The sequence below is a fragment of the Thunnus maccoyii genome, chromosome 2 (genome assembly GCF_910596095.1).
Source record: "Thunnus maccoyii chromosome 2, fThuMac1.1, whole genome shotgun sequence".
Taxonomy (NCBI): domain Eukaryota; kingdom Metazoa; phylum Chordata; class Actinopteri; order Scombriformes; family Scombridae; genus Thunnus; species Thunnus maccoyii.
Genome location: NC_056534.1, coordinates 24,911,213 through 24,930,317, shown reverse-complemented (window position 1 = coordinate 24,930,317; position 19,105 = coordinate 24,911,213). Strand labels below are relative to the sequence as shown.

At 41.7% G+C, this 19,105-nt stretch overlaps 1 protein-coding gene across 5 annotated transcripts in view; it reads left to right on the top strand.

The window, feature by feature from the left end:
* The window catches only part of sh3pxd2aa (SH3 and PX domains 2Aa), a 110,911-nt gene that overhangs the window by 26,531 nt on the left and 65,275 nt on the right, over nucleotides 1-19,105 (top strand). For all 5 annotated transcript variants that reach the window (XM_042431793.1, XM_042431787.1, XM_042431780.1 and 2 more), the window contains exons 3-5: nucleotides 4,662-4,737; nucleotides 6,543-6,619; nucleotides 8,938-9,029. In XM_042431793.1, the coding sequence (XP_042287727.1) occupies nucleotides 4,662-4,737; nucleotides 6,543-6,619; nucleotides 8,938-9,029 (245 nt within the window). The remainder of the gene's footprint in view (nucleotides 1-4,661; nucleotides 4,738-6,542; nucleotides 6,620-8,937; nucleotides 9,030-19,105) is intronic.

The window sequence follows — 19,105 nt, the reverse complement described above, 5'->3', positions numbered from 1 at the left end:
TCAGTTGTTCCTCTGTCTGTGCCCAAAGGCTCTGTTCAAGTATACTGTACTTACTGTATATTGTAGTTTCAAGAGAGAAACATTCTTCCTCAAATGGATGTGATGTTAATTAATGTTTCATTTTGGAAATGAGCATTGTATCTTGATGGCTTGGTCTATTCAGAATAGGTTTACATCTAGAGAAAAGAGAATTGAAGTCATTTGTGAAGCAAAATGCTGTTTTCTGGTTCCCGCTTTTGAAGATTTGCTGCTTTTCTTTGTTTTACATCATTATAAAGTGAATACCTTTGGGTTGTGGACTGTTGCTCTGACTTTTTATAAACCAAAGAAGTAATTGATTAATCTGAAAATTTGCCAACAGATTGAAAATAGACTATTTTTAGTTGCAATTGCCCAAGTCTAGAGTTCTTCAGGGGTCTACTTGGTTCCTTTCAAGACAGGTTGAGTCCAGATCATATTAAGTCTAACTGGGTCATGTAGGGTCATTTTTTATTGCCACGGATCTCAGGTTTTTGTCAATACCTGAATGGATCTGAGCGGACTTACTGATTAATGCCTTGATTCCACCAGGCACAGCTGTGATGCGTTCTGGCTGCAATGCAGTTTTGTTCCATCCTCCGCACAGCGTCATACCCCACTGGGAGTGCCAGAAAGAAGAGAGCCACCTTTGTACCAGGAGAGGAAGCCAGGGACCAGGGCAGTCATGGCAGCAGTGGTGTCATATAAAATCTTGTGATTTTACACTTCCAAAATGAACCCCTCGTTGTCCATGGTGATAAATATCCTCTGACCAGTTGACTTCTGGCCTGGTGCGACCTGTTCTAACATAATGTTGATGTAGTGATGTGATATACGATGGGGAGTCTGCACAAGGTGTTTTATTTTGAAAATTGACCAGATTCTCTATGCTGCTCCTGTTTCTGACTTGCTGCCTGGCTCGATCTGTTCTGTGCAGCTTCACATGGCTTCTGTCAAAAATAAACTAGGCACGTATGTTTAGCGGAGTGGAGTGGAGAGCCGCTTCTGGGACGTTTCTAAAATGTGCTGCGGCACGTCTGGTGGGATCACAAGCATTGTGGCCACGATCAGCTCCAGCAGCCGAGTGGCAGCCAGAATGCGACACAAAGGTGCCCAGTGGGATCAGCTGTAAGTGGTGCGTCAAGTCCGAAATGTAAAGACCACTACCTTAGACCCTTGACTATGATCAGATTAATGATTACTACATGTCTAAATGATTTTAGAGTCAATTAGTATCAGTCATTCACACAAAAGAAGAGCGATTTTACTTCCTTTTATGAATTACTATTTGACTCTTGCAATCTTACATTAACAGTTTTTAGAGTATGAATTTGAATCATCTTAAATGAAATGTTAAAAGAAAAAGCAAACAAAAATACTAAGAAGGCATAATGTGCAAGAGCATTGCAGGAAAGGTAAAGTATGAATTTGACAGTAGAGTAAATATTACATCATCATGCTCTTGCTTTTTTTTCTTTTTTTTACCTGACTCCCAACATTTACACCAGTGGTCCAGAACTGCACAGCATCATCCAATCACGTCCCTTCACAACTCTTCTTCACACTCTCTCTGTGCTGGTTACCAAGGAGACAGTGAAGTGAAGTCTGGGAAGTGGAGCAATGGTTTGGCATGAGTGTTTTATTTTTTATTTTTCATTATATATTTCTTTTCTTTCTCTGGCCCGATCTTAGGAATGGTATATTACCATCTGGACTAATAATTGTGTGCGTCAGGTCACAAGTTAAGGAAGCAAGACACAAGTGCTGTGTGCTTCCTATAAAGTGTACAGTATGTATCCATGCATGTAAAAGAGCAGTTGTGTTACAGCCTCCGTCACCTGATCCCCATCGGCCCACCTGTTCTCACCATTTTCTCTCTCTGTGATCCCACAATTCCTGGCGGGATGTGAGCACGCTTGCTCTTGCCAGGAATCTGTCAGCAGCGACAGGAAAGCGTGCATTTTGGAGCGAGCTTAATAATGAGTTGACCTTGATCCAAGTGGGCCAGTCCGGGCTGGAGCAATACTTTTATAAGAAACGCAGGAAAAGGGGTGAGGGGGAGGGCTGGACTCGCTCAAATCGTTGAATGAGGAAACCCTGTGAACTCCAGGAAAAAGGAAGCCGATGAAAAAGTCAGCTGAGTAAAGATGACATGGGCTGTTAGCTGACATGTCAGGCCTTGGAGGTGCTTCTGTCCTTTTCAGCTCTTGCACCTGCACTCCCACAAACACACAGACACATATATGCTTCTTACACACTACACACACTCTTTGGCTTTTCCTAACCTCACATTCCACCTCATCATTCACTTTTGTTAAGACAGCAGAAAAAAAAAAGGTACAGTCTCATTTTAAACTTCGGCTTGCAAATTCAGCACCCGCTCCTCTGCTAACTGGTCCATTATCCATCCATGCCTGTGTGTCTCTCAGAGCGGGTTGGAGATTCAGCAGCATTTTTTTTTGTGCCTAGCAGCATCGGTGGGGGGTCCAAACAGCTCGGTCTGCTGCAAATGTCGCATTAGTAGAAGTTATAGTATGGATGCAGTAACCCAGCAGCTTTAGAGAAACATTTGATAAAATGCAGAGAATACAACAAGGGGGGAGTGGGGATGGGGTAAGATACAGACAATAGATCTGGATCATGAGGTTTGTAGCATTGACTCTCTCTTTCCTGGTGTCCTCTAACTCTCTGACCAAGTGGAACCTGGTAAAAGAAAGACAAGAGTTCAATGACAACATGGAAGTGTATTGACAGATGGACAGAGAGAACTGGATCCGGGTCGGATGTGTCTCAAGGGGACAATGTGTGTGTGTGTAGATGTCTCCACATATACTGGTCCCCTATAGGCTGTTTGTTCACTTAGAGCCCGTGTTTTTATTTTACAGCCCTTGACCATCAGATACAAACACAACTGACGTATCTGCTCTTCTCCTCTCTTTTCTTCTCTTCTCTTCTCCTTTTAAATTATATTTCCTACTGGACTTCAGAAACCCTTCCATCCCCCTACGCATGCATTCTGCACACACACACACACATACATACAAAAGCATGCATTCACGCTCTTCTTCACCTTCTCTCCATCTCTGATTACTGTCGGAAACTGTTTGCTGCAGTGCTGTACAGTACGTCTGTGTCTCTCTGCTTTGCTTTTACTTTCTCTCTAATCCCTCTCTTGAATGATTTATTTGAAGGGTGAAACTGGGTAAACACAATAGGGCTGACACACTCATCTCCACCCCCTGACCTCTGCTGCATCTCTCTCTTTCTCTCTGTGCCTCTTTCCCTGCTTTGATTCTACCTTCTCTCAGTTTCTCTGTTTCTCTCCATCCTCCCTCATTCTCTCTCTCTTCATGCCTGTACCTCCAGCACCAGTGTCAGCACTTCTCCTCCCACCATGTTCGTGTTGCCATGCTTTATGAATAAATCGGAGCTTGTTTGACTCCCGCAAACCCCAGCAGCTCACTGTGCCACCGCTGCTCTGTGCCCTTGGGACCAAAGACATGTTGACAGGCTTTGATTTTCAGAATATGTGTGATATAGTCATGACGGTCTGGGATTAAGCGGATATGAAGGGGCTCACCCCCAAAATGCTGCACATCCACTCTGAATGGAAAATATGTTACCTGATGTCTCCTAGTCAAAATAAAAAGTCAAGCCTCCTTTGCCAAAGCTCCTTTGTTTGTTAAACCAACTGGAATATGTTAGACAGAAAGAAAAAATACATGGCATGTTTGCTGTCTTTGAAAGGGGGTATGTATCAATTTCGTCTTTGTGCATTCAGTGGATAGACTGGTCCAGGACGTGATAGCACCAAGCTAACTAGGTGAGGGGAGGTGGCAAGTCTCTTCCAAGTGAGAAGAAGTGTGCCTCTCTTAACTGCTAAGTTGTTTTATTTATATTTTGTGTCCTCTTAGCTGGGTACCTAGCCACTTGAAAGCCTACGTTCTGTTATCACATGGTTTTGTTCAGAGTTGGAGCTTGTGTAAACCCTGTGGCTTTACTCTGAGGACTGTGCTGAAACTAAGCTAGCTGTCGATGGTCAGTAAATAGTCTGCCTCCAAACCGTAGGCTACCAGCTTGTTAAACCACAATGTCTCGCTTTTTATTTCTACGTTTGAAATGAATATTTCAACATTATGGGAAAAACACCTTCTCTTTCTTGCAGAGAATCAGATGAAAAGATCGATACCACTCTCATGTCTGTACGTTAAGTATGGTTCTGAAGCCTGGAGGCATTTAGCTTAGCTACAAACTGGAAGCAGAAGGAAACAGCTAGCCTGGCTCCCGCCAAAGTTAAAGAAATTGTTACAGGTGGTAACTAACAAAAAATTAACAACAAATTGTTGCTTTATATTTCCCTTTGTGTACGCATTAAACAAATAACATATTATTAGCATATTTATATAATGTGAACTTTAGAAGTGCTGGTAGGCATATTTTTTTACCTTTGTAGTGAGCCAGGCTAGCTGTGCTCATGCTGAACTAAGCTGATTGCCTCTTGGCTTTAGCTCTATACTTAACACAAAGGCATGAGATTGCTACAAACTTCTTATCTCACTCTTGGAAACAAAGCAGGTAACTTTCTTTCCCAAAATGCTACAGTATAACACTAAAACTGTCTTTTTCTCCTCTTGCTACCATAGATGCAGATACTTGACAAGTTCCCAATTGAGGGAGGGCAGAAAGACCCAAAGAAGAGGATCATCCCGTTTCTCCCAGGTAATAGCCTGCCCCTGAGCTCCAGTTATCTGAACAGGCTTCCATATTAATAATGTATGACTGGCACTCGCAGGGCGTCAATATGAGCTGGTTACTGATGCCTGCCTGTGCTGCATGTGTGTGCATGTGTGTGTATGTATGATGTATAGATGTATGTGTCACCGTAGTACTGCTGACAAGGCGCTATCTGTGACTTTCACATCTTAACTGTGCATGCCTGTATGTCTGACCTTTTTTGGGTGGTGAGACAGTTTTTGATTCATTTAGGTTGAATGGGATTCTAACTAAGGTCATGGTTATGCATGTGTTTTATTACATGGGTATGTGTGTGTGCGTGTCCTGGTATTGACTGGAGTCATGCCATGCATGCTCGTCTCTCCTGCTGTAAGTCGTCGCCTGACATTCAGGCTCATGGCGACCTACAGAGCAGTGGCAGTGATCGATGATGGTGTTTGTGGCAGTTCAGTGTCCGGGGCAGAAGAGCTGACAGTTATTCTGCTAATCATACTGATGTGTGTGTGTGTGTGTGTCTCTCTCTCTCTTTTTGTTATGGGTCTCTGTGTACACCTGTATGTTTGTCATGTTGATTTCTGTAGATGAATTTGTGTTGAGGGAATGAAATGCTTCTGTCTGTTTAGTTTATTTTGGTAAACTCTCTGTTTAAGCCCACGCGGCCAGCACATGGTCCCGAGCATCAACTGTAAATGCTTTCTGTCTCCCCTCAAGCCCTCCTCCTTCTGTGAATCTTTTTCTCTTGTTGACACACACTTACAAACAAAACCAATTTGGAATCCAACCAAACTTCCACCTACCTCTTTTCTATGAAGCCAGTGGCCCAATGCAAACAATATTGACTATCTGTTTGAGGATGTTTGTTTCAGGATAAAGTCCTCTGCCCTTGTTGCATGACTCTTACAGGCTACAACAAACTGCAGGACAATATTTAAGGTTCCCACAGCAAATTGGTCAGTGGATGTCGTAAGCACCGCTTCCCATAAGTTGACCTTTAAACCGAGCGATTGAGCCGTCTCTTTCAGCCAAATGTTTCCGCCCTGTCTGACTTTGATTCTACTCTACATCTTTAGTCAAAAGAGAGAAGTGTGCAGTAGTAGTAGTGAGGAGCAGTGATGCTAATGTGCTAATAATGGAGCATGGGTGATATAATGCAGACTTGTGCTTGTCTGGAAGCCCTGATGGTGGTTAAAAATGAATATTTTGGAAACCATTTTGTATGTATCGTATGTAAAATTATTATTTTTGCACAAGTACATCTCTCTAAATAGTGCCTCCAGAAGAGATGATTATGCAATAATCGCTTCTTATTTTACACTTCTCTAACAGGATGTAGGGCACATAGCATGATTGTGGGGGATGGGGTCTGTGACTTTAGTGTTCACTATGAGTGAGATGAGAGGAGGGCCTAAATGTGAGACCCATGTGTGCACAAATCCTATTTGTTATTTAGAAAGTCATGTCACAGGTTGAGGTCATGAAATCCATAGGGGGACAGCTGGAGCCTTGAGTGTGGGACTGAGAGTGCTTTGGCCATGAAGGATCACTGTCATGTATTACTGACATCTCCTGGTGGGCTGGGGTATTACATGCAGCAGTCTGCACTGGCTGCTCTGCAAAATCAGCATAAATTTGCTGTGTTTTGGGGTGAGCTGTATGTGCATGTGTGTAATATTTACTCTTTTCTGCCTCCTCCTTTCTATTTATCATCACACCTTTTTTCTGTTTTCTTTCATCTTCTCACTCTCCTCCAATTTAATTTTTTTTTTCATTCTTCTACTCCTCCTCTGCAGGCAAAATCCTGTTCCGGAGGAGTCATGTTCGAGACGTGGCCATGAAGCGGCTGCGTTTCATCGACGACTACTGCAGGGTAAAGAGGCCTTATTGTAAACATCCTTCAGTTCCCCATCTGACTGGAGAATGTCCCCAGCCTGTGAGGGGTCAAAGGTCACGGCCTATACTGTCCTCTCACATGCTTTAGACATGGGACATATGGCGCAGATACAGTTGTAGACATTGAAAAATTTACAGAGAGTGTTCACAATGAACAACTTATCAGTGCTATTCTGCTGCACTTTTCCGAGTCTATGAAGGACTTCTCTTGGTGGGGAGATGTTATGATCTGTTGTTACTACAGATGAAGGGTTATTTATTTGCACGTGTGGTACAGTCAGTAAAGTGGGGCGACGTAGTTGTGCACGAAACTTCTCAGTCACTGCACTACATGAAACAGACTTTACATCACTTTATTTCAAAGTCTCACTCACTAACAAGCGCATCCCATCATTTAATGCACATCTCACTAGGAAAGAAAGAAGTTCTCCAAATTACCATGCCCTTTCTCCAAAAGACAGAAGAAACTGTGAGAGTGATGGCCTTTTGTCGTTTGAGACTTGCCTAATGTTCCTTCCTGTTCCTCTTCTTATTCGTTTTTTAAAATGTATCCCATATTTAGATCCTTTCCTCCATCATGCCCTCCCCTTTTCCTTCCTTCCTCTTGGCACATAGCCACATTAGCAGTAGACAGTGGGTACATTACACCAGATTTGGGCTCTTGAGATTTTTTCCCTATACACACAATTAGGGAGCAGTATCATTGGCCTGCATTAGAAAAGGTTAGTCATAGTAATAGCTCAGTAATTGGGACCGAAAGAATTTAAAAAAACAAATCTGAAATGAACCTGATCCTTAGCTCAACACGAGCAAAGCCTTATTAAGAGAGAACTGGCTTCCTCATTACCCAAATATCCTGAAGCGCTCTAGTGTTTACAGTTGCTTTAGCAAGCCTGTTTTTTTTGCCCAGCACCGGAGTGTGCCGCACTGTTTACTTCCTACATCCTGTTTAGGAGGAAAACAACAGAGAGGAAAAGTAATTACCCAGCATTCTCAAAGGATCTGCTCTCTAGAGATCGTGGGATGCTGCGTCCAGCCAGCTGTGGGCACCCAGTGAGATATGGCCTCTTCAATCACAACCACAAGGCTCTTTCTATAATATAGCATCTGATGAATGAAATATGAAGGTAGCTGGGACTGTGCAAATTTAAATGAAAGGCCTACACTGTACATATGTCATTGCATAGCTTCATGGTCCGGCACCCCCGTACATGAGCTATGCCTTTGGTGGGAGCCGGCCAGATCATCAAATATAGATGGTTAGTCAGACATATGATCCGGTCTGATACGGTCTTTGACCGTAGTGTGGCTTTGTCAATGAACATACAGGGAGAGAACAGTGGAGGGAGGATGGCTGAAAAGGTGTGAAAAACCTATTTTTTGTGATTAATTATTACATGGCAGATATTAAACAAATTATACACACAAAGGAGCAATTATTCTCCCAAAAACCTGTACATTTGTTTGATTTACCTTAATTAGCATATTGGGCATCATACAATTCCCAATGCGAATACAACCAAGAATAAAACCAAGTCCCCCTCCACTCAAAAATATGTTTCTTCTTGTTCCTACCGTTGGATGTTGGAGCTTCGCTGTGTAGAATGATGGATGTGCAGAGTTTGACACTAGAAGGCTGTTTTCACATTCACCTGCTGAGAGTGGAAAGTTTCTCTGTGTTCATTGAAAATCCAATCTTAAGGGGTGGACCTACGAGCTTGATTTGTGACATCACAGCTTATTCAGAACCAATCGTGGTCCAATATTCAACTTACACAAGTATGATGAGCCTCCAATGCACAAACACTGAGAATGGACTTAACAGTGAAGGGGGAGACCTTGTGTCCAGCAGTTAAACTTCTGAAATAAAATATATTTGCATATTCATAGATTCTGGAATTTTTAATGAAGGAAAAGGAGTAGATATCATTTTAAGGATTTTAACATGGTAATTATCCTTTTTGCGGAAAAACCATATCAGACACACATTATTGTTCCAAGCAGAATATTTTTATATGTCTTAATACATGTCACAGGTAGTGCATCATAGGTTTCAGAGCTTTTTTTGACAGGTGAAATGGTTTTGATTAGAACAGAGTTGTGGGCAACTGGAAAACCAAAACAATGAGCTAAAAGAGGCTAAAAAACTGAGTAGAGAGTACAAAAGTATTTATGAGTGCAGCTTTAAGATACTTGGAAGTTAGACATTCACATAATGATATATTCAAGTAATAAGGCTGACTTATTTCATCAAAGTCTGTCATCTTTTTAAGTTCCCACTCTGTCTCTGTCTAGGCGCTGGTGCGACTCCCCCCTCAGATTTCTCAGAGCGAGGAGGTGCTGCGCTTCTTTGAGACGAAAACTGAGGACATCAACCCCCCAGTGGAGTGAGTGTCACATGCTGTACATTCACACAAACACTACACACATATATACAGTATCAGTCAAAAGTTTGGACACACTTTGAAAAAGTTTATACCTGGCACTGTCTAGTGAGACTGTTACTACTGTGGTGGCACAGTAGAACTGAATGCATCTTCACCGGCTCTGAAAGTATGGATGCTGGCTTGATTGCAGCTGCCCCCTCTGACGGATAAGCCAATGTAAATTTGGGTGTTACTCAGTCTCAAAACACTAGACTGAAATTGGTTTTGACATCAGCATTGGGAGAAAAATAAAATGAATGATACCACCTTTATCTGACCTCCACAAGGTGGAAATGAGAGTGCCTTCTTGTAATTAAAGTGAGCCTACACAACTTTCTTTCTTTTTTTTCTTTTGTAAGAGGAAATGATCTTCCTCTTACAAATGAAAAGGTTAAATTCAAGAGCAATAAAATGCACCAATGCTCAATTCAATACTCTCTTTATCACACCCTTTAGACCTAGCCGGCATTATTTTTCAGGATTTGCTAGCTTGTGATTATAAACAAACAAACCTGAAATCCATGATTTTGTGCATCTTAATCAGAAGAAATATACAATTCATTAAAACTCTAAAACATGAATTGGTAGAAGCGACCAGAAAAGGTGCAAGAAGTCTGGTGAATTGTGTGGATTTCATGGAGATGCATTAAAATGAAAAGGACTTCATGGAGCAGAGGCTAGTGGATTTTGCTTTGAATCTTTTCCAAAGGGGATGTTTTGTGTTTGAGCAGCTGGTAGCAGCATTGCTTAGGAAGTACATTTTGGTGATTTGCAGGTGAAAAGACTTCTAGGTGTTTAACAAAATTGGAATCCATTTGGTTGAAAAGTATTTTAGATATCTATCTATAAACATTGTTTCAACAGCATTTTTGATATATTTCAACATGTAGCAAGGTTTGACAGGATTCCGTTTTGTTTCTTGTCAAAAGCTGTGCAAGAGTGGTTAAAAGGTGAAATCCTTTACAAATACAGCAGCACTAATGTGTGAGATGCCACTGCAGTAATGGAGGCTTGTTTACCTCTGCCTATGACCTAGATTAGGTTATACAGGCTTATGAAAGCACACACAAATACACGCAAACTTGCAGCACCCACACCTATGCACCTGTGCATCATCTCATGAATTTCAGCATCTTTCACATGTCATTGTGTCATGTTGATCCTCCAAAAATGCTGCATGATTGTACAGCAGCTAAGCTCAGTAACTCTCTTTCTGTTCTCACTTTCTAGTCTATTCCAAAATCAGCTTTTTCTCTCCGAGTTCGTTAAAACCTCCTACCATGCCAGGCCTGGCCAGGCGAAGGGGTTGGGGGGGAGGGGGCGGCAGAGAGAGAGGAGTTGTGAGTTGTGAGCGCGGGAGGAGGAGAATGACTTGTTTCATAGCAGGAGATAGCCCCTTTGGGTAGTTTTTAATTAGAGAACACACTCTCCTCTCCAAACCTCAAATGCCAGTATCGCACTGTTCATTTGTAATGCGTTCCTGTATGCACCAAGATAGCTGCACCCGGGGTGCTGCAACCGATACTCTTGTTTGACCCAGGCTATGTCTTTTTTTTTGTATTTTAATTACTTTTCTCTGCCTTTCTCCTCTCCTCTCCTCTCCTCTCCTCCCCTCTCCTCTCCTCTCCTCTCCTCCCCTCTCCTCTCCGCTCCTCTCTCATCTGTAGTTTAGAGTTTTGTCCTCGCCTCTGTCTCTTGAATGAGAGGAAAGAAGCGAGCCGGGCAGGATTTAGTGACCTCTGCCTGCCGGTGTTTTTCAGCACATATCTCTCCCCATCTTCCTCCCCCATCTTAATTCTTTGTATCTAACTCAGCCTCATAAATTCAAGTACGTTTAATTGATGCGACAGCTCAAGGTTACAAACCCCACCGCCATGCAATCATTCTTTGATCAACAGCTTTCATTTCCTCGCTGTCCATACAGCTCTCCATCTTGCTCCATTCACATCCCTCTTTCACTGTCTTTCTGCCGGGCATTTGACATACACCCTTCATCTCTTCCAATCCTTTTTTTCTTTCTCTCTATGAACATCATTTTCTCTTTTCTTTCTCCTTCTCTCTGTCTTGTATATGCCAGTGTATTTTGGTGAATAAAGAAATTGCATTAATCTTGTTGTCAGGAGTTGTGGGAGATGAAACTATATATGTAGAGCATCAATAATGTGTGCACACGCTGCTCTCACTATTCAGTCTGTTAGCCCCCATCTGTGACACACACAGTAGTGCACACGCTCATTTTATGCACTTTATTTTCATCCACTGAAATTACACTGATGTTTACACAGAAGTTCAGGATGTTGAGGGATCACTACATGAAAATGAAAAGAGGCACAGCCACCGAATAAGACAGGTCCAAGGATTGACCCTTGAGGAACTCCACACAGGAGCACGATCAAATACTTTGTCACCAAGGGATACGAAGAACTTGTGTTTGGATGAATTGGAGGAAAACATTTCAAGTGCTATACCAGATATCCGAACCCACTCCCTCAGACTAGCTGCACTTGAATTAAGTAGCACTTTTAATCCAGAAGAACCAAACTACAACTTTAAAAACTGCTACAATCGAACTGCAGTAGGATGTTATAAGGAGAGGAATTTATCAAATAAGTGCATTTTCTCTACAAGTTCAAAAAGTAACATCTGGAAAGCTAATTCTAAAATTTTAGAAATTAAACACAAATTTGAGGATTTTTTAAAAGAGGCAACTTTTAACTTGCAACTTGAGAGACATCAAAATAAATGGGAATAGATACTGGTCTGCTATAAATGTAGACTAATATGCACAGAAATATGTAAAGTAGATACAACTAGCACCATCTTGACAAGCTGCAGTATTAAAGAAATTTACACTTTAATGCATCAGTAATAATAAAATGCTATGTATATTTATATATGAAAGGCATTGTTCTGCCTAATGAATATGTTTTTTCTTACACCATTGCAATTAGAAATACTGCAAAACCATTAGGTCATATTAGGTTGAGTGCAAAATAGTGACAAATCTGGCACATTGATATGAGTTTTCACAACAACATGAGACAAGTAACAGAGTTCTGAAGAGACCAAATTAACTTTGCATTAATCGGAAATGCTTCAGTTGAAAATAAACAACATATTTAGAGGTGAACTTGAGGCAGCATTGCTTAGGGTGAAGACTATAAGTTTGACACTATGCACTGAATCCCGACCAATCACATCATGCAGTCTTCCACAAACGCATGTTGTGCAAAGGACTAGAAACAAACTGTAGCATTAAGGAGCATATTGTAGACATAATCAGGTGAGAGAAGGCAAAAATCCTCTGACATGCTAGTAACAGTCAGTTGTCTTCCACTATTATTCACTACACTTAAAATGACAAATTCTCATTCCTGATGCTCATATTTGTCAAGTGCTTTTCTAACTAAATCATAAAAAGACACAAAGAATACACTAAAGCTGTTCTCCACCTTAAAGCAACGTAGCAGTTGTAATTTGAAGCCACAGATGGAGTAGTCGTGGAGACCTCATCCTCAGGAAGCACTGTACCCCCGACTGGAGCAGAACTTTTTTCTGGCTTCACTGTATCCCTGCAGGCTTTCACTCCGTCTCAATAAAAGGAGAAAATACTCAGGGGGGTGAAGTGCCCGCTCTCTGTTTAAAAAAAAAAAAAAAAAAAAAAAAAAAAAAAAGAAAAAAGCTCAGTTAATGGTTAGTAAGATGTCATGATCCAGAGGACTCGACTTGTGTCAGGGCTAAATTGGATCGGTTGCCTTCATTCCTTACCCATAATGCATCTGCTTAATGAAAATGAATCATGGGGGAATGTGTTCAAGAATGAGATTGGCCATTGATTTAAAGCCATAATTAGAAAGTGTGTGTTATAGTCGTGTGTGGGTTTCTTAATGTTCAAGCACACGTGTGCATAAGTGCTGTGGGGGAAGAAAAGTGATTTGAAACCTTGAGACGGATGGACTGCTGGAGAATAATATTAATCCATCATGGTGTTTGTGTGTGTGTGTGTGTGCATGTGTGTCCTGTCAGATCATCTATTACATCCAAGTGATCTGATATTGACTTCTTCCCTAATATGTCCTGTTTTCTCCTTATGTGTTTTATGTGTAAAACTGTAAGTAGAGCTTTGTGTGTGTGTGTGTGTGTGTGTGTGTGTGTGTGTGTGTGTGTAGAGATCACGTATTTTAACCTCCAAAGGAGTTATTTAATTTTGATCCCTACATTATACAGCTGCAAAATTTTCAATGGAATATCTTGCATTAAAGGCACACTGTGAAGTTTTTGACCACTAGTGGTGCTAATGTTTTGATGAGTGGGTCCCCATTATGTTTGCATCTCGTGCTCCACTAGCACAACCTTTAGGATGCACATGTATGTACACACAGTGGTGACAAAATTCTATAGTTGACAGACTTTTGTATCACAACTGCACAAGCCAATGTATTCCACTGATTTACAATTGGTGGCAGTAACGCACCAAGAAACCTAGCAATACGCCAAGGATTAACACAACACTGAATGTAAACATTAAAAGTATACTAGAGAAGTGGTGGTCAAGTGATCTAGAGAGTGACTGAGAAGATCCAGCGACATTGGCGAGAACAAAGCCGTGAATCAGATAAATAAAACATTATTTTCTGATTGTTTCATGGCGGTTACGTTCTAAAGCACAAATAAACACGCCCACACTCACAGCTCTTTATACATCCATGACACAGAGAGTAGAGCGGAGCAGAGGAGAGATGCAATGTTGTTTTAAGTATGGCGATAACGGCGCATATTTTCAGACAGTCTCTCCTCCTCTCTCTCCACATGAAAAGTGACAGATATAGTTGGCCATGAAAACAGAGAGCTAGAGAGAGAAGTTGAAACCCTGATTCCTGTCTCAAGTCCACACAGCTGGCCAATCACTGCCTGAAGTGGGTGAGAATGTTGGCTTGTCCGTTTACAGAAATGGCCGTGCACAGTCCCTTGCTGTTGGAAGGTGTGAGGGGAGGGATTTTAATGGGCTTTTCCACCGTCCGACAAGCATGTCTGAAGGACTATACAGCCACCTTTACTCTGCGTTGACACGAAAACTCCACAGGGTACCTTTAAAGAAAAAATAGCCTTGATCACAGCTTCACCTTTTAATCAAAATAGCTTTAATCACTGCCTCAATTTGTTTTTCTGAAAATATCAATGCAAACAATTTTCAATGCAAAAATTGTAGATCATAAATTGGGCGCACAAATCAGAAACACTCACCAGAGAGTGAAAAAACAGTGTGATGAAGACGAGATGAGGTCACGATTCCCCTAAAAGTAGTGTCTTTTCATAATTTTCCTTTTGTTGAAAGTAGCTGTCACTACCCCCTTTTTGGAAAGACTTTTCAGACATTAAAAGTGCTTGATGCTCCGCTTTCCTTATCCAAATTGAAATGATTTCACACAGCAGACAATGTAGCTCTAGCTGCTTGTTAAAAATGTATGACATGCTGCCAACAGATGCTGATAATATCTGAATATTCTAAACAGTCAAAGTCTGTCCTTTATCAAAGCTTTTCCTCTTACCCCACATAATGGAGCATCATTTTGATGAGTCAACATCATTTGCTGGCAAGTGCTAATTAGAAAGCAGTGGAATGACATCAAATTCTCATCCACTTTCAGTTCCTGCAAGCAGAGCAAGAAAGTGTGGAAAATTGCTAGTAAGTGTAAAAAGTCCAGCTGTGGCTAAGTATTCTCATCGTCTTGACTGTCTACTTTGCCGGATTGTTCAACTCCGTAAGAAATGAATGGATTTTGGTGACTTGATTGTGTTACCTGCAATTTGAATAAGTAACAGAATATGAGAATCTTCCTTCTGTAAACCTGCATCCTCTCCTCTGCTACTGCCTCCTTCAATTTCTCTCCTTTCTCTCTCCTGACTTTTTCCTTTCTCTTCTCACCTTGTACTCATCCTCTCCTCTCTATTATCCAGCAGCTTTGAAGCATCTCTCCCTCTCTGCTCCTTCCCTCCTCCAGTCTCCCACCTCCTTCTTTCTCCTCCCAGTCATCTGTCCGTTCCACTCCGTCTGCTGCTAGAAGGAGACAGGCGACAGACTCACTCAACCTTAATGGATAAGCCACTCCATTCCTTTCACAATAAGGATCAATAGCACTCACTGGAGGCCACACAGCACAACACGAGGAGTGTACAGCATGGTGCAGATGGGGTTAAACACTTAAAGCGTGTCAGAGTTTTGAGGAGTGGTCAGTTGGGCATGCGGCCTTTGGGAGGTTTTGTGCGTGTGTGTGTGTGTGTATGCATGTATGTGCGCTCATGTGTTAGCATTTATCGATCCATCTCAAAGAGAGCAGTTGTACGTTTCATGCAGTTATATTTCAAAATGGTTTTGTTTGTGTTCATACCCAAAGAGAAAGAGGACTAAATTGGTCTCCCTCGGTGTTGCAGCTGTGCATTTGAGCTGTTGTGTGCGGTTTTGTTTGTTGTTGTCAGGTTATTTCGGTGCTATTTTTTCTCTCACCATCTTACATGGATGCACTCATTCACCCACCCACCAGATGCGGCGTCTGACTCACTTGTACTCTCACATACTTACTCACAGGGTGTTGTTGAGGTGGGGTGTGTAGGGGGGCTCGGCCTGCTACAGTAATAGCTTTGGGAGGGCCAGACTGTACATGAGCGTGATGAATAGAGCAGGCCGGGACAGCTGTAGCTACCAGGGTGATGAAATGTGTCCACTTCATCACTTCCTGGAGAAGGAGGAAGGAGAGGAGGAGGAAGTGGATCCCTAGGGAGGTGAGGAGGTCAAAAACAGGGGAGTGCAAGGCCAACAGTGCACTGACTTGAAAATTAGCAATATACAAGGATATATTGGCGTTTAGGTGAAAAGATGTGTACTTTCTGACCTCAGAGACATTTTTATGACCAGATTGAACTCTTATTTTTTTATACTCTGTCCATAAAATCTTATTAAAGGAGTCATGCTTTGACAACAGCCAGCCGTCTCCTACCCTGGAATGTAATATTGAATTTTCTGACTGTGATCTGATTAGAAAAAGGAGTCACGTGCCTCGCAGAGCAGCACAGGACTCAATCCCATGCCAATCAAATCGCAGAAAAACACACAGATCCCTTCAGCAGCCACAGTTTCCTCTTCTCTCTGCCCATGTTTGAGTGATACCGACCCCTGTCTGCAGAGAGAAGTCCTACAGCTCAGGGGGAAGTGGGACTCCAAGCTGATGTCACTCTTGTGCAATCACTTTGGTCCTTTTTGAAGCCAAGTGCCCTTGATGTTTGATGTATTTTAAATGTACCTTCAGCCGGATCCCTGGTCTTTTTGTTTGCCTTTTGATGCGTTCAAATGTCCTGCAGAATAAAAACTACAAAAACATGGATATTTCTCTCCTGGGGCACACGAGTCTGACATGAAAGAACAGACTTGATCATAAAAAGTGTTAGGACATTTGTCAAGACATGACATGTGTCAAAACATGTACTCACTGCGCACACATTTAAACAGCTTGTAGAGTTTTGTTTTTTTTGAAGATATATTTTTGGGCATTTTTTGCCTTTAATGGAGAGCTGATGGTGGAGAAGCAGACAGGAAACAAGGGGAGAGAGAGAGACATGCAATAAGGGTCCCAAGCTGGAGTTGAACCAGGGAGGTTGCAGTTGAATGGCATGCACTGTAACCATTCAGTTACCAGAGCCCTCCAGTTTATAGATGTTTAAGGCACATTCACACACAAGGGAACCCTTCAGTAAAAATGCAGCTAACTTTGGGTGTCATACTATCTAGATCAGTGGTTCTCAATCTATGGGATGGGGCCCCTAAAAGAGGTCGCGAGATGAAACTAAGGGGTCACAGGATGATAACTGCATGGTGTAAAATAAATTAAAAAAAAGCTCCACTATGTGTATTTTTTTAGACTTTTCTCTAATCTTAGCTTCTTTCTTTTGAAAGACTGTAGTTTTAGCTCTTCGGGTACACCCTAAAAGGGAATTTCATACTAAAAAGACTGTAACTTTGGAATATTCCTACTCGATTTGGGTAACTCAGACTGCTGAAGCCTCATATTTTAGCACAGTATGTTTGTACCCTGTCTTTTACATTGGAGTCACTATCTTTCAAAGCCAGTTACAGCAACCAATAACTCTTTCAGTGTGCATATCGTCACGTGAGTGTTGTTTAAAGACAGACTTGAAAAAAATGTGAATCCTATCCTTTAAAGAGCCTCAAGGAAAAAAGGTAGGAATATCTGTATCAAACTAAAGACAGAAATATAAGCAATCACAGTTTTCCGCCCAGCTACATGAGCTCTTATGTCATTCTGTAATAAGTCTCCACATGGTGGCGTACTTCACAATACAAACAGATACAAATGGAGTTCAGGCTTTCTCTCAGTTTACCCTCAGCTGCTGTATCCACCTCATCCACTGGTGCGATCTCTTGTCCCCCTCCCCAGGGCTTCCCTTCCTCTATAAAAATATCCACTGTCTGGTCACATACTCAGGCTTTTCTCTGTCTCTTTTTCTCTCTTTCTTACTGTATTTATGACCATTTTGGCCCCTCTCTCTTCCTGTGTGAGATGTATTTCCACTGGATGGAATTTCTCGCCTCTCCAAAGCTTACTAGACAGCCCCCCACCCCCCTCCTCCCCGTCTTGTCTCTTTTTGTGAGACACAGTTTTTTTCTTCTCTTAGCATTTTTTCTGGCATCTTGCATTTTTATTGAGTCAATTTGCACGGCATGTGGGCCGTGATTTGTTTTATCTGTCTGGGCCTGTGGTAGGCAATCATATAACTATCAGCCTAAATGGCATTATCTTTCCTCTGCAGACCATAACATTGACAAATTTCTCCATTAATATGCACATACCGCATTTCAGCCGTGATGAAAATAGTGGCCACTGCCCCCCCATAGGCTACCGTACTGTTAGATACGGGTGATGTTATCATCATTCATCATGCCCCCTCACAACCCTCGCCATGAATAACAATAGGGATCGACCTTGGCTTGTGCCTCGAGGAGAGAGATGCTGTAAGATTATCAGATTATTACCAGGATAAGTTGTGAACTTGTGTGATTGGTCAGCTTTTGGGCTCTCGACAGGAGATTGCTTAAGTAGCGGGGTCGTCCCTGGTGATGGGATGAAGACAGATTTGGTGTTTTTGGGCTAATTAGGAATAAGTGGGTGATAATGTGTTTGTGTTGCGTAGTAGGGGTGGAGTACGGGAGCATAAGTGTGTCCACTTCTGTCACTGATATTGACAAAAGGCCTATATTTCACCTTTAAAAACCATTTAAAACCTTTATCTTTTTGTACGTATTATATGTTGACGTGCCTTTACAAACCACTTACATTTGTCAGTACTGTTTGAGAAAGGCTACATTCACCTATTTTAATTACCCAGTGATGTCATCTAGAGCTGAACAGTACGTTAGTATATGTATAAGGATCTGCATGTAGGTTTAAGAGGTCAGTATGCTTCAAACAAAGTGCTTTTGGATCATCATGCAGTGTCTGAAACAACCCACACCATTTGGATATTGGAATTTGGGGGCCAAATCCGACAATTTTTGGAATTTTCGAAACTGACAATCCAACATTCACAACCATTTTATGCAGCAATTGGCCAGGTGTTTGGAGGTGAGAAAGTGTATCCAGGATTTGAACTTAAACTCAAGCTCTGTCTTTTCATTCTTCATGCAATTACTTCTGCCCCTTTTTGTGTGTACAAACGAATGCAACACTAAGAAACGACACTACATTTAAATGATTATCGCGTCTTCATCTTCCTCTATGTTACAAAATGCTTTTCCCTGCACCTTTGAGGTAGGGTGCAGGTACATTTTTCGACTGCTCACTTATATTTAAGTTAATTTTGTAATTGGCTAAGACAAAAGTAATATGTAAACATTCATCTGCAATTTCTTTTTCTTATCTGAAACCTGTATGTGCCTCTGTATGTACAAGAAGTGTGTTTGCACTTATGTGTACAGCATAGTGTGGAGGTTAATTGATTCTTTGAACCCCATCTGGAGCGTTAAT